The following is a 14,977-nucleotide window of genomic DNA, read 5'->3' as shown; positions in this document are numbered from 1 at the left end:
AATTGATGTAAAACAGGTTTTGCTTGGAAAGCCAATATGCGAGGGGGCGTGAAAGAGGAGTGGTTTACACCTTAGAATACAATGTCCCACCCACTCTGCATAATGACTCTGCATAATGAGCCATGCATTCAGGTGTGACACTGACTGAGCCACAATGCAAGGACAAAAGATATATTTAGAAGAAGACTTATTCAAGGAGGATTCAAGGATTCTTTATTGTCATTTCTACACATGTTGGTACATATGGAGGAACGAAAATGGTTTCTCTGGTCCCGTTTCAAGCCATAAGTAAAGAAAAGACATGTATAAATATAAAAAAACTTATAAATATAGAGAATAAAATTAGCTAACTATACACTAAATAAAAACTATAAAATTAACTAAATGAGGTAGTGTGCAAATGCAGTTAAAATGACAGTGCAGTGCAAATGCAGTCGGTTGACTATTATTCACTATTTGGGGGGGGGGGGGGGGGGGGGCTACGAAGATCCTCCAGCGTTTAACAGTCTCACAGCCTCTGGGAAGAAGCTGTTCCTCAGTCTGGTGGTCCTGCTTTTGATGCTCCGTAGCCTCCTGCCTGAGGGGAGGGGGGCAAACAGTGTGTGTGCAGGGTGGGTGGGGTCTTTCCTGATGCAGGTGGCCCTTCTCCTGCATCTGGAGGTGTAGATGTCCGTGGTGGTGGGTAGACTGTGTCCCACAGTCCTCTGTGCAGCTTTCACCACCCTCTGCAGAGCCTTCTTCTCTGCTGCAGAGCAGCTGCCGTGCCACACAGTGATGCAGGAGCACAGGACGCTCTCCACCACACACCTGTAGAAGGATGTCAGGACTGAGCTCCCCAGTCCAGCGCGCCTCAGCCTCCTGAGAAAATAGAGGCGCTGATGTACCTTCCTGATCAGGCAGGAAGTGTTGGTGCTCCAGGTAAGGTTGTCAGAGATGTGGATGCCCAGGTACCTGTAGCACGAAACCACTTCCACCGCTGTCCCTCCGATGTGCAGGGGAGGGGGGAGGTGTCTACTCCTCCTGAAGTCCACGATCATCTCCTTGGTCTTCTTCGCGTTGATGCAGGTTCTACCTCCTTCCTGTAGTCAGACTCGTCGTTGTTCACGATACGTCCAACCACAGCTGTGTCGTCCGCAAACTTCACAATCAGACAGCTCGGGTGTATCGCTGAGCAGTCGTATGTGAGCAGGGTGAACAGGAGGGGGCTCAGCACACAGCCCTGGGGGGAGCCGGTGCTGAGGGTGATGGAGGCAGAGGAGACATCGTGGATCCTCACAGACTGCGGCCTGTCTGTTAGGAAGTCCTGGACCCAGTTACATAGGGTGGAGCTCAGTCCGAGTGTTGCCAGTTTCTGTATCAGGGTCTGTGGTATGATAGTGTTGAAGGCTGAAGTGAAATCCACGAAGAGCATGCGAACATAAGAGTTCTTGTTCTCTAAGTGGGTGAGGGCTGTGTGGACCACAGAAGAAATGGCATCCTCTGTGGATCGGTTCTTCCTGTATGCGTACTGGTGTGGGTCCACAGTGACGTCGATGTAGTCCTTGATGTGAGCCATGACCAATCTCTCGAAGCACTTCATGACTATCGGGGTGAGGGCTACTGGCCGATAGTCATTCAGGCCTGTCACAGTGGACGTTTTTGGGATGGGGATAATGGTGGCGGTCTTCAGGCAGGTGGGGACCGCTGCCTGTTGGAGGGAAGTGTTGAAGATGTCCGTCAGCACCTCTGTGAGCTGGTGCGCACATCCCCTCAGCACCCGCCCGGAAATGTTGTCGGGACCAGCAGCTTTCCGTGGGTTAATCCTCTGGAGGGTCCTCCTCACTTCTGCTGCGGTCACGCTGAGGGGCTCTTCTCCTGGTGGGGGGGGTGAGTCTGGTACTGAGAGGGGGGGTGTCTAGGTCCTCAAAGCGGGCATAGAACCTGTTGAGAGCGTCGGGTAGAGAGGGGTCCCTGGGGCATTGTGCATCTCTGGTGTTATAGTCTGTGATGCACTTTATGCCCCTCCACATACTCCGGGGATCGCTGGATATGAAGTGTCCCTCGATCCTCTGGGCGTGTGCAGCTTTGGCCCTCTTCACTCCTGCAGTCAGCTGTCTTCTCGCCGCCCTGAGTGCCAGACTGTCACCAGACCTGAACGCAGCATCCCTGGTTTTCAACAGAGAGCGGACCTCTGTGTTCAGCCAGGGTTTCTGGTTCGGGTAGCATGTTATTGTCCTGGTGGTGGTGACATCCTCTGTACACTTGTTGATGTAGCTGAGGACAGCAGATGTGTAGTCATCTAGATCCACCTCTCCCTCACAGACAGCTGCCTCTCTGAAGATCTGCCAGTCTGTGCGCTGAAAACAGTCCTGCAGTACAGGGACAGCATCACTGGGCCACACGATGATGGTCCTCTGTGTTGGTGTCTGGCGTCTGAGCAGGGGACGATAGACCGGGACCAGCATGATGGAGATGTGGTCGGAGAAGCCGAGGTGGGGGTGGGGGGCGGCTCTGTATGCGTCTTTTTTGTTGGTGTAAACACGGTCCAGTGTGTTGTTTCCCCGTGTTGCTATGGTGACATGCTGATGGAACTTAGGCAGTGTGTCCGTCAGGTTTACGTGATTGAAATCCCCCGCAATCACGTAAAAAGCCACCGGGTGCTTGTTCTGGAGCGAGCTGATGTTATCGTGGAGCTCCTTTAGCGCATCGTTAGCATTAGCACCCGGCGGGATGTAAACAGCCATAACAAACACCACCGTAAACTCACGTGGCAGATAGTGTGGCCGGCATTTCACAGTCATATGCTCTACCGCCTCGGAGCAGTGGCTGTTCACCATAGTACAGTTCGTGCACCAACCTTTATTCACATAGACGCATAATCCGCCCCCGCGGGCTTTCCCCGACAGCTGGTTACGGTCCGCACGGAAGAGAAGCCGACCGTCGATCTGGAAGGCTTGGTCCGGCATGTTGTCGTTAAGCCAGGTTTCCGTCAGACAAAGCACCGCACAGTTCCTCATCTCTCGAGAAACCCCCAGCCGCAGTCGAAGTAGGTCCATCTTGTTGTCCAAGGAGCGGACATTGGACAGGAACAGGGACGGGATCGGTGGTTTCCCAGTGTTAGCCTTTAGCCTAGCTAGCAGTCCGCCCCGTTTGCCCCTCTTCTGCTTACGCGCACACCGCTTCCTCTTCCCCTCTGTCCGACGTGCTCTTCTGCGCCAGTCCGGTGTCCTCAGGAGCTGCAGTCTGCCCAGCAAGGCCCTGAGTCCCCGCGCCGCTGTTGTTTCACTGTTGTTATTGTTGTTCATAGTTCTTGTGCTCGTGGCCGAAACCATCCTTAAATTAAAAAGTTCGGTTCGGCTGTACCTTACACTCTTGTTTACACAAGCAAAACGATTGTAGTCGGTCACAAAACCAACTGAAAGAGTACTAAAAGGGGGCTTGACCCCGGGAGCACGAGAAGCCGCTGCACTATCGCGCGCCGCCATACAGTCGCCATACGCCATACGCCATTATATTGACCATTTAAGATTTTGCTTACATCTATCTTGTAAATATGTTTTGCTATTTTATTAAAAAGGTTACAATTACAACAATAATTACAATTTCAACAATATTTCAAGTGTACTCTTTCTTTGTAAAAAAAAATGATTATAGGCCTACATTTTATCTATGTATTCATTAGTTTGAATATAGCCAACATTGGAACAGCTAACATCTTAGTTGATGACTTTATTTTTGACAAAAATAGTATTTTATATAAATAGAAATTGCTAAACAAAAGCTTATTTGATGTGGCAGTATATTCTACAGTAAAAACTGTACTCAAATCTAGTCAACAAAATGTTGTCTTTCATATTTCGCCTGACTGTAACGTTGTTTTTATGAAATATTAGGGCATATAAATGTTAATTTGCAGTTTAATACGTATTGCTTATAGCCTACAAATAGCCTACATTTTATTTCAACATATTTCAGTCGATTTTTACTCATCTCAGTATAGCAATACAGTTTGCTAAAACATCATCATTCATTCACACACGCGATTTAAATTTAAACTGTCTTTTTGCGAGCTGTGGTAAACAGCGCGCATCTCTGCCGTTCATTCATTCATAAACAGAAACCCGATTCACGTGAGAAGGAAAAAAACTTACAGTATTCCTCAGCTCGCTCCTCGATATACCCGCACTTCTGAGGTACATTTTCCATTATTATTATTCCTCACAGCGCTGCGAGACGGTGTAAACAAGTAATGATCTGAATAAACTTGTGTTTCTCGAGCTGATATGGGGGCGTTCACAGGATTGCGCGGATTGCCTCAGCCATTTGCGTTTGAATAGCGTGCGCTCTCCGTGGGCGGAGTCACATTACATCTGAATCAGCTGAATGTGTCTGTATGCCTGTTTGACTGAGTATTCGCTGAGTTATTGTTCATTTTCGGACGCGTTTCAGAATGGACTACACTGACAGAGAGAAGGCAGAACTCGCATCACGTTTATTTTTCTTTATTTGGCAAAAAGCACAACACTTTGTTTTTATTGTGAGTATACACAAAAATAATACACATTTAACAGAATCGATTGATGTATGAAACTCCTATGGAAAATCAAAGTCAACAGAGTATTTATGAGTTTCTTTTACACTGATAAAAAAAAAGCGAGCTGGTATCGCCGGCGATACCGCCGACCTCAGGGGGTTAAGCAGGTTTTTAAACTCAGTGGTTTCCATATACTTACTATAAAAACAATTTTGGTGTTGTGTAGTACAGTAGAATATCAGCCAACAGGACATGCAATATTTACCATTGGAATTGTTTACTATGAAAACATGGTATGATCAAAATGTAATTATGTCCCAACAGGCAGGTTGTCCGCTGGGCGTACGGAATACTAGGCAGGGACATTAGGAAAGCCATACCTTCGTGTGTTGTGTCAGCAATAAGGAGGCAGTTTGCAGAGGAGGGACAAACATACAAAGGTTTCCAGTGGCCCCGCTTGGAAGACGATTAATAAATCCATAGTGAAACAAACTGTACTGGTAAAATTGATCTTTTATTACATGTTAAAGCGTGAGTGTCGTGCGAGATGGAGGCTGACTGCCTCATCCTTGGCAACCTTCTGGAGGGAAGTGGTGAGGGGGGGCGGGGCAGCAGAGGACAAGACAGCACTGCTTTCTTGTAGGGCCTGTGGTGACTTAGAGTATTCCTCTACCAGAGAGACCATAAGATTTGTTGCGTATCCTTGAGGAGAGAAATGTTTAGAACACATTTAGTAACATGGTTGACCCACATAAAAAAGACATTGAAAAACTAAGTGAATCTACTAACCGTAAGATGGTTTCTCCTTGATGGGGTGGACTACCCAGCCACCTTTCCGAAACCGCGGGTAGCGAACGGCGTAGCGTGCCTCACCCTCACTGGTTTGAGCTACATCTCTGTTGCCATTGCTATTGTAATGTAGGGCCGCCAAGAGAAGTCTGTAGGAGATAAGTAGATAGAACATTAGGCCTCCAAAGCTAACCCAATGCAGTGAAATGCAACAGAAATACATGACATTAATGTTTTCAGTTCAAATGGGTCTAAGACAATGACTCATCTTTGCAATTTTTTTTTTTTTTGCAAACAATATGTAATGCTGTTATCAATCAATAACATTTTGGTCTGCTATACAAGACTGCATTAGTTTTTAGCCATATTTATTCTGTCATCATTTACCTGCTACAAAAGTATTGCAATATCCTGAAATTGAAAATAAATGCCTAATTTTATTAGTATTGATACTTTTAAGTGATAACACTACCTGCTGTACATCCCAAGAAAAAAAAAAGCCAGTGTGTTTGGGAGCAAAGTGCAGAATGAGGGAATGGTAGGCCTCCAGGGAGAATGTCTGATGCTGAGGTGACAATTGTCGAATATCCTTTACCAGTGCTTTCCTGGCAGCTACACTCTCCAGTTTAGTGGCTGCTGGTGATCCTAAATAAAACATATTCTGTCATATAGTCTGTTGCATTTCATAACACAAGTAATTATTAGTACACATGAGGTTACGTATTGATAAAACCAAACTAAACTTGACAAGCACTGAAAAAAGTTTAGCCTCAAAACATTTGACATCTTTTAACATAGGCTACTATGTTGTACCTGGTTCCAGCCACTCCTTGTTTCTTGCCTCTCCTTCCAACGGTGGATGTGCGCAGCTGGTAAATGCAGGAGTGCTGTGTTCATGTATGTCCTGTACATGATTTATCATACTCTGCCATTTTGCCTGCATCTCATCTGGATCTCCTGTAGGAGTGGAAGCTGCGGTCCAGTACAGATGGTTGATAATGGCTGGCCTCCACAGCTTCAGATCCTCACAGTCCCTCTCTTTTGCAGCAGCATCCAGTGCTTTCTGTACACCTGTTCCAGAGCAGACAAACAGAGCAGAGCAAACTAATTATTAGGAAAGTGAATTTAACTACAAAAAACAAGTCTATTATATAGAACTACCAACATCACAATACATACTTTTCCCAATATGCCAGACATCAAAGAAATGCCTTGTTCCTTCTGAACACATTTTCTCACGTACCCACTTGGCCACCTAAAACAAAGAAGACACAAATTGATTTTATAGAATTTAGAACTTATTTTGAGTGATACTGTGCATGTCAATGCTGTTCAGCTTTAGATCTCTCTTAGCATCATTACCTGCCGATTTCTGTCTGTTATCAGAGCAGACACTTGCATGTCTTGGTCCATCAGGAACTGCATACTCCGCTTTAGACCCTCTAGCTCACACCAAGAGCTGCTTGGGACTTCTGAGCTCTGTAAAACCAACGGATTATTACTGAACAGTAACAGTAATATCAGTAACTAAATCAGACACAAGATTTCTATGTGACATCAACTTACTTGGACAAGTTGAACATCCAAAACTTTGTTAATTCGATCCTCAATCAAGGAGTAGCTACCATATTTGGCACAGTGTCCAGGAGTATCTGATCTAAGAACGTCAAAAACAGTTACATTTAGAGGTTAATGCAAAAACACACTGACCTGTTCTACATCAGTGACGTGAGCTGGACCATTCTACCTGCAGTCACCAGACAGGATCAATCCACCCCCAGTCTCCTTCAACTCCCTGATGATCCCCCTCTGCTCATTTCTCCAGGCCTGCACGATGGTAGGGATAGTGTAATAGCGCTGATGGCGGAAAAAAGTGCTGGGACTTATGCACTGCAGTCCAAACAGCTTCAGCATCCTGATTGTCTGAGTAGCCATGCAACCTGAGAAGTGGATGGCACCGCTGAGTAAAAGGTTGCAGGCAGGCATGTTTCGATGCACCTTCTCTTGGTTTTGCCAGTAACGCTCATAACCACAAGTTCCGCAGGCCTGAAAGATGAGAGAAGATTCAAGACTCAAGCAGCTTTAAGATGAGGCAGTGAAATACCTGTATAGTTAAGACACAAATAATTAATATACATACTGTACATTCACAGACTATAATTCAGCTCCTCACAGACAGCTGACAAATAAGACATTACCTGCTTGACTTTTATGAAGGTTCCTTCCGGGTGCATTATGTGTCCCTGGGTTTCCCCACAGCATGCAGGACAAACCGTGAACAAAGACAGCAACTGCCTCTGGCAAACAATGAACTTGTCAACAGCACTGAAAACAAGAAAAGGAAAAAACACATTAATTCTGACTATGACATTTTTTGATACACAATCAGAAAGAGTTTCCATTAATAAAAGGTTTTTACTTTGGGTCACTGAGAGATTCCAGCTCTTCTGGTTCCTCCTCAGAGGACTCGCTCAACATCTCCTCCCCTGGACTCCATGACATATCACCAGAATGGTTGATGATATCAGAAAATGACCATTCATCATCACTTTGTTCAGGACTGGCCAGTGGAGTTGATCTGCGATGCTCAAACCTTTCGGTTTGAGTCCCCACATCCACCATCTGAGGCTTTACCTGAACAGCTTAGATGAAAGAGATTCATCTTAATAATTGTTCACCATTGTACATTCATTGGCAACAACACATGCACTATCTAATGCATCCCAGTACAAAATATATTTTTCTAACATTATGAAGTTAATAATTTGTAATGTTTACTGTCTGAAAAGTGTAAATTACAAAATAGTAACCATGGAGATCATGAAAAATGTTGACATGTAATCCTTATTTGTGATTGTATATGGCATGTATGGTGAATGCTAGATATAAGCTAACTACCTAATGAACGATGTAAACATCTTATGTTGCACTGTGATCCACGATGGACCACTACTGGCTCAGGGTCCGTTGTAGAGATGTCTCCATCTCCATCATCTTCAGGATCTGAAGTGGCAGTTGCACCCGCCCCGTCTTTGCTGGCAGCACTCTCTCCCAAAATCTGAAAACAAAATCACAACTTTGAACTTTAAAAAATGTAGTCCTTTCATGAAAATCCCCCATTCATGCATTATTTAAAAGACTGCTAATATTTTCAAAATCTTTTCAAAGTAGTCCCGAGCTGCATTCCCTCACATGTGCCCTGTTGATACCAGCTTCACAGAGAGAGAGAGCCCCGGTCGCGCGCGCACTCTCTCTCTTCGGATGCCAGGCGAAAGTGTAAAGCCTTACTTGTCTTGGATGCGTTTTGGAGACGGTGAAGTCTTGTTTACACTTTTTGCTCCGAAGAGAGAGAGTGCGCACGTGCGACAGGAGCTCTCTCTCTCTGTTCATTCTTACAGTTACACATGCACACTGTCACAAGCCAAGCGCAGCAGTTCATCTATTACTCACCGATCAAATAAAGCTTTGGCGGGAAAAAATTCACTTTGGCGGGCGCTAAACCAAGTTCAACGCAGGAAAATTCATGCGTGAATTTAACCGAGTAGTAGGCTAACGTTACATGAACCTGCATGCACTCGCACAAATGCGACCACATAAAATTTTAACTCGCACATTCTCAGAAAATGGTCGCAGTCTGGAACCCTGTCTTATTAGTTCAATAAAATAAGTGTCAGGAGGCTCATGTGCAGCCTCACGGGGTGTAACAAGAGTAAGCTGACGGCAGCTAACGTTAGCAGCTAGGCGGGCTTTCATGCCTTCATGGTGCTAACGTTAACTTCTCAAACTAAGTCATGCCAAGACTAATCCATTATAACATCAAGAAAAATACATTTGCAGAAATTATATGCAGAGCTACATTTCGATGCAACAATTTGTATAAAGTATTATAAGACTTACTGTGCAAAGCTCCCGTTTTCGGCGCGCAGATTCTCTGCTAGTGCTAACGGACTCTTCACTCCCGCCAGATTTTGCTGGTGGACTTGCATGCACCGATGGGACAACTCCATTTGCCAGAATAACCCACTCTCTTCGTCGAAATCCCATGCGAAATTCCATAAGATCTCCTTGGTTGTAGTTGTCCGGTGTGAAGTGTTTTTCACATACCACCGTGTGTCTTGTCACCGAGGAGGCAGCAAAATTGCTTCTCTTTGCCTGGACGAAACGTATCCAAGCATGGAAATCTTTGTGTTTCTTGTTTGGAAATCGGTGGACCCGATGGCCAGACAAGTTGGAGTTGTTGCATCCAAAACAAACACAAGAATTCACCATTGTGACAACTCAAACGTACTATATAATAACGATACCGACAACCTCTCTTTTCTGTTACCACCTCTCAGACTACGTAAACCCACACTGAGAACCAGGTCCAGGGCAGCAGCGCCCCCGCCTATGTTTGCCTGTCGTTACGTCATATGATGCGTTCTCTGGAAAAGGGCGGTTTTTTGAAGCCTAGCTTAGAATAGGTACACTTTTTTCTTAATTTCTGCCCGTGGGTGTTGTAAAACATATGTATTCTTATGTATGTCTTTTTGAATTGACATTTTCATACAAGATTCTGTATAAATGAAGTTATAAAATTAAATTGAAAGATGGCCTTTAATCCTCTCCCTTCCACAAATCCTCTCCCATTGCCTCTTGGGATAGTAAAGTGTCTATAAAATGCACACTTCAGAATCTCGCTGGAAGTAGTAGGTCATCCGGGTACTTTCTGCCTACTCTTTTATGAGTACTGGGAATTCTGACATACTACTCTTGTCACTTACTTTTTTTCACCTACTATATAGTTGGGAAGTATGCGATTTCGGATGCAGCCTTCATTTCCTAGTGTGTGCCTGTTAGTTACCTTAGCAACCTATTGTGTCCACCTGCCCCTTATTTCACTCATTTAGTCTGTATATTCCCTGTTCAGTTCAGTTCCTTGTCCATTCTTATGTCTATTTAAGTTGATTGTTCTGTTCCTGTGTGCTAATAATCTCCTGAGTGTTTGTTATTTTGATTTATTGTTTATTAAAGTTTTACTGCTGCATATAGATCCTGCTCAAACTCATCCAGCTGTGACAAGTACATTATAGTTAAAGACACCTATGTGTAATATTTAAAAACAATAAAGAAGTTTATGATAAAACTTTTTTAGTTTTACATTGGTTGTACCACCTGACATGGAAAGTGTACCAAACTACCCTCACTTGAAAGTAGCTATTTTATTAGTAGTTGAGAGAGATATACAAACATTAATAAAATGGTACATGCCATGAATTTATCAAATTGTTTTAAAAGGAGATAATGCTCTTGGACACAAAAATATGCACGTCATGGCATTGACCCAAATGTACAATGACTTCATTTTAAAGGCACAATATGTAACTTTTTTGCTTTAAAAATAGCAAAAATCACTATATCTATGTTATATATTTTTTTTTGTTGTGTACTTACATTATCCCGACTGTTTCCAACAACTTTCAAACCAGGAGAAATTTGTAATTTAATTCGAAGACACGTCCCGTTTCTTTATTTCCGTTTTGTCGCCGTCAATGGCGTCATATCCGCGTTGTCCCTGGTTTCCGCTCGTACTGCCATAGGAACCAGAGCTATGAACCAGAGCCCTCTGATAGTAACCAAAGCGACAGACGTAGACAACTGTGTAGTTCGCAATGTCTATTTGCATGCTGTTGTTGTTTCGTTCAAACATTATGGACCATGGCAAGCAGACTTTGGATAAAAAAGGAGAACTAAAACAAGAATCAATATCAGCGCGGTGTTTTCGAGATGCCTAGAGCTCCCATAGACAGTATATAAACGAGAGCTCTACGTCCGAGACTTCGACTGCTCCTACATGTACTTTATTAAACAGGTGAGCACATTTACATAAAACTAATCAATGTTATATAGTTCAACAATGATAAAATGTTAGAATATGATCTGTATGTTATTCTAATGTTGATCTAGCTTACTGCTAGTCTCATACAGACATACTAACACATAACGTACATTTCAACACATTCAAATGCAGTTTAGAGTGATAGTGTAATGTTAGGCCAAGTGAAACAGCGCTGTGTTACCTCACAAGTTTAATTTGTCTAATAAACTGACCTGTGACTAGTAATTTTGCTCTTGCGTGTAGTTCGGGTAGAATGAAATGTCCATATTCCTTTTATATCTGCGGGACTCGCGTCACGTGTGGAGCTGATAGCTGTCTCTTAGCAATCCCGAACTGCTTCATATCACAGTCATGATAAAAACATCGATGTATTCAGTCATCCATAAACATGATTAGATCAGTCGGCTTGACGTTGACGACAAGATCCATAATTCTTAGCAAATGTTGCGTCATCAAACTACGCCTTTGTTATTGTAAAGAGGTTAGGCTAGCGGAGAAAAAATTCCATACTGTACATTTAATACTTTCATTGCATCACAACCATGTGCATTTAGCACCTGATTAAACTGAACTGGCAGTGAATTAGACGCAGGTTTGTGTTGTACTGTGCACTAGCATAATGAGAGAAGGAACAGACAGTTCTGCTGACACTAAGTTGGTGCACAAGACAGGTTGAGAATTTAATTTGAATAAAAAATAAATGACAAAAATTCACCCTATAAAGAGAGTGCTAATTTCTTAGGGCTTTCCCTTTTATGACTAAGCACTTGCTGACCTGTAATGTGTACTATATGCAGTTTTTAGATATTTTATTTATATTATATTGTTACGCATAGTTGTAGTTTCAGTATTTCAGTATAAAAATTACACGGCTCTGTGGAATACTTGATTCTGATTGGTCAATAGCGTAATTGGTCAATACATATGTATGTATGTGCATTAAACAATTTTAATGCATGATGTGGAGGCGGTTGCTTCTGTGGAGTGCATTCAAATTGTTTAATGCACAGCTAGCTGTGGATTATCCCACTTATACCATAGTTATTTGTCAGCATTGACAAGTTAAAGCTGTCATTGATGTTTGCAGCGCTAAATTTGACTGGAAGGGGAAAATGACGGTTATTTTCATCAGCTACCTCTTCTTACATCTAGCATTCTGTCCACTTTAAATCAGACACAGATAAAGTAGTGCGGTAAGATTTATTTGATTGAATTATAAAATTTATTTGAACGGAGAGAGGGAGGGATGTGTGTGTGAATTACCTGTATCTGCACAGCATCTCTCTACTAGCAATGAAGCTGTGCAAGTTTAATTGCTTCAAAAACAGAAATTTTACAACCTCCTTGCTGAGTAATATAATGTAGCAAAGTAAATTTATTAATAAAAGTGGCAGGGCAGTGTTGACAAGAAGTTTCTGTGCTCCTGTTTCTGTATGTGCGCAGGGCGATCTCCAATCTCTGTGTGAGTGACGTATGTGTGTGCGCTTTAATGAAAGCAGCGCATTCATAGAACGGTGATTAAACTGACTTGGAACTACCAAGTATTCAGACAGACCATGGTATAATTTTAATATAATTTAGTTTTTTTAAAATGTTTTTATGATTTTCTGTTGAAAGTGCTTAAAATGGGAATGCTAATGATTAGCTTTCTCCAGGTTTATCTTCCTTGATGAAACCTGTGCACAGAAATATTCTTCAGTTTAGTGGTGCTAGTGTTTAGCTCCTTGTTTTCACACAGCCAATTTAATTCCTCAACTCTCATTTTCTCCTCAACTAATTAAAGAGTGCTGATCAGAAATCATTTGCATAAAATGAGGAACTGTCATGGAGTGTCTCCGAGTGTCATGGCTGTTTTGGTTTAGCCTTCTTCAGGCTGCATGTTTTAGGAGTCTTTTACAGTGCAGTCTCTTAGGATTTGTTCTTTCTGCCAAACCAATCTTCATTTAGTTCTAGCCTGAACTGCATTCACATGCTAATTAATCCTCCCAAGGGTGCTTGCTAACCAGGTCAGTGTAGTTGGGACTCTTATATGAGTCTTGTTCTGAGGCTAGCCGTGCGAGCCGGCAGTCCTCACTTCACGTGTTTATTATATCAATTTTGTTTATTCTGCAATGACCCATCGAGGTCAGCTGATGCTGTTTGTCACAAAGACATCCAGAGTTCTTCAAAATAACACATGGAGGACGTTAAATGCCATTTTTATATTTATTTAAGTTCTCCCAAGCCAGTAAAGTGCAAGGTGCTCACAGGTGCCAAAGCATGAAAAAAGAAAAAAAAAAACTTCAATATACAAAAAAAAAACAATAACCTTGCATCAGGTCTAGGGCTACGTTTACACGGAAACGATCTGAAGAGAAAACGCAAAAGTGATCACTTTTTATTCTACGTTTAGACGAGCGTTATGGGGGGAAAATCTGCGTGCATACGGTGACGCAAAAGTGTGTGAAATTCAATGTAGTATGCACTCCAGGCGGCTAGGTGGCAATGTGAAGCACTGATCGGTGCCTTCACTGTCTAGCAGACTTTTGCGTTTTCACCGTTTAAATGGAAACGCGACGGTGGGGCGTTTTTAAGATTTCCACTCTGGAGGGTGGTTTCACTTTTTTGCGTTTTTAAGCCCCAAAAACGCCGTCGCCGTCTAAACGAAAGGCACATCTGATAAAATATTTTTACGTTTTCACCCGCGAACGTTCTCGTGTAAACAGGACCTAATACTTCAATCAGAGTACTCAGCTGATACAGCATTCACTACCACCAGTCTTAGCCCCTCTTGATCACTTCATTATGTGAGAATTTATACACCTGGGTACAACCATTTCTCAGCAATAATCACATGGGGAAGTAATAAAGACCATGAACATGTAATAAATATCAAGTAAAAGTATGAGGTGATCAAGTAACTCCATTTCCTTCACCACACAAATTTAAATAACAGTACAAACTTCAATAAGTAAACTTTAGCAATAATTAGAGGAAGTACACATTAACATCAAACAATTCCCCCTCCTTTCCCACCATACTTGGTATCTCCCACTCCCCATGATGCAACACAGCACAGGTATAAAAAGCATGAGAAAAGTCCATTCCAGTCTTTTACCCAAATCAAGATGGCCACCACCATGTAATGCTGATCCAGGTGACAATCAACAGTCTGAAGCAAACTTTAAATGTCCTCTGGGTTAGTGCTCAGGTGGCCAGTCTGAGACACAACAGTATAGTTGTAGGTATATTTGTGTGGTTAATCCATCTCTCCTGTCACTGGTACACCAAGGTAAATAAAGAGTCTTTTAAAAACCAAGTATGTGTTCATGTGTTTTGTGAAGGGCTAACAAGGGGTCACAGAGAAATGAGGGTAGCTCTGTGACGCTGTTTGTAAGCCAGCTCTGTTATTTTGTATTTTGTATTTAGATCACAGTACTCACAGAGGACTGACTTAAAAACATGTGGAAATTTAAATACTTTTTGCCACTTGCAGATGTGTGAAGCTTTGCCTTTACTCAATCTGCAGTAGAAAAGGTCTCCTTTCCTCGCTGTGTTTAGGAATTAATATTTTAAGATTATAATTTCTTTATTGGCTCTTCAAACCCAGAAAAATATAGTTCCCTTTCAAGGGAACTGAATGCCCTTGCGTGATTGCGACGTGAAGCACGTGTATAATCAGTCCAATGGTGTGACGAGACGTCATAGGCTGGTGACGTCATAGACTAGGAAACTATAAAGCACACCTGAAAACAGATTGTGCTAGCTTCTGTGCCTTCAGCAAGCGCTCTCTGTATACTAAATATAAAAAATATATA

At 42.8% G+C, this 14,977-nt stretch overlaps 2 protein-coding genes across 3 annotated transcripts in view; one reads left to right on the top strand and one right to left on the bottom strand.

Moving 5' to 3' along the window:
- Positions 1–14,977, top strand: part of unc13c (unc-13 homolog C (C. elegans)) — a 558,188-nt gene that overhangs the window by 13,131 nt on the left and 530,080 nt on the right. The gene's annotated exons all lie outside the window — the stretch shown is intronic.
- On the bottom strand, positions 5,422–9,346 carry LOC307160525 (uncharacterized protein; the record flags this gene model as incomplete). Its single annotated transcript, XM_079874685.1, has 11 exons — positions 5,422–5,451; positions 5,775–5,947; positions 6,116–6,373; positions 6,482–6,557; positions 6,665–6,781; positions 6,869–6,959; positions 7,050–7,348; positions 7,501–7,627; positions 7,722–7,944; positions 8,201–8,360; positions 9,200–9,346. 11 exons carry the CDS (start codon positions 9,344–9,346, stop codon positions 5,422–5,424), a joined length of 1,701 nt encoding a protein of 566 aa, XP_079730811.1.

The sequence above is a fragment of the Squalius cephalus genome, assembly GCF_949319135.1.
Source record: "Squalius cephalus genome assembly, chromosome: 6".
Classification (NCBI taxonomy): domain Eukaryota; kingdom Metazoa; phylum Chordata; class Actinopteri; order Cypriniformes; family Leuciscidae; genus Squalius; species Squalius cephalus.
The sequence above is the reverse complement of the archived record's forward strand: the minus strand, read 5'-3'. Positions and strand labels throughout refer to the sequence as shown.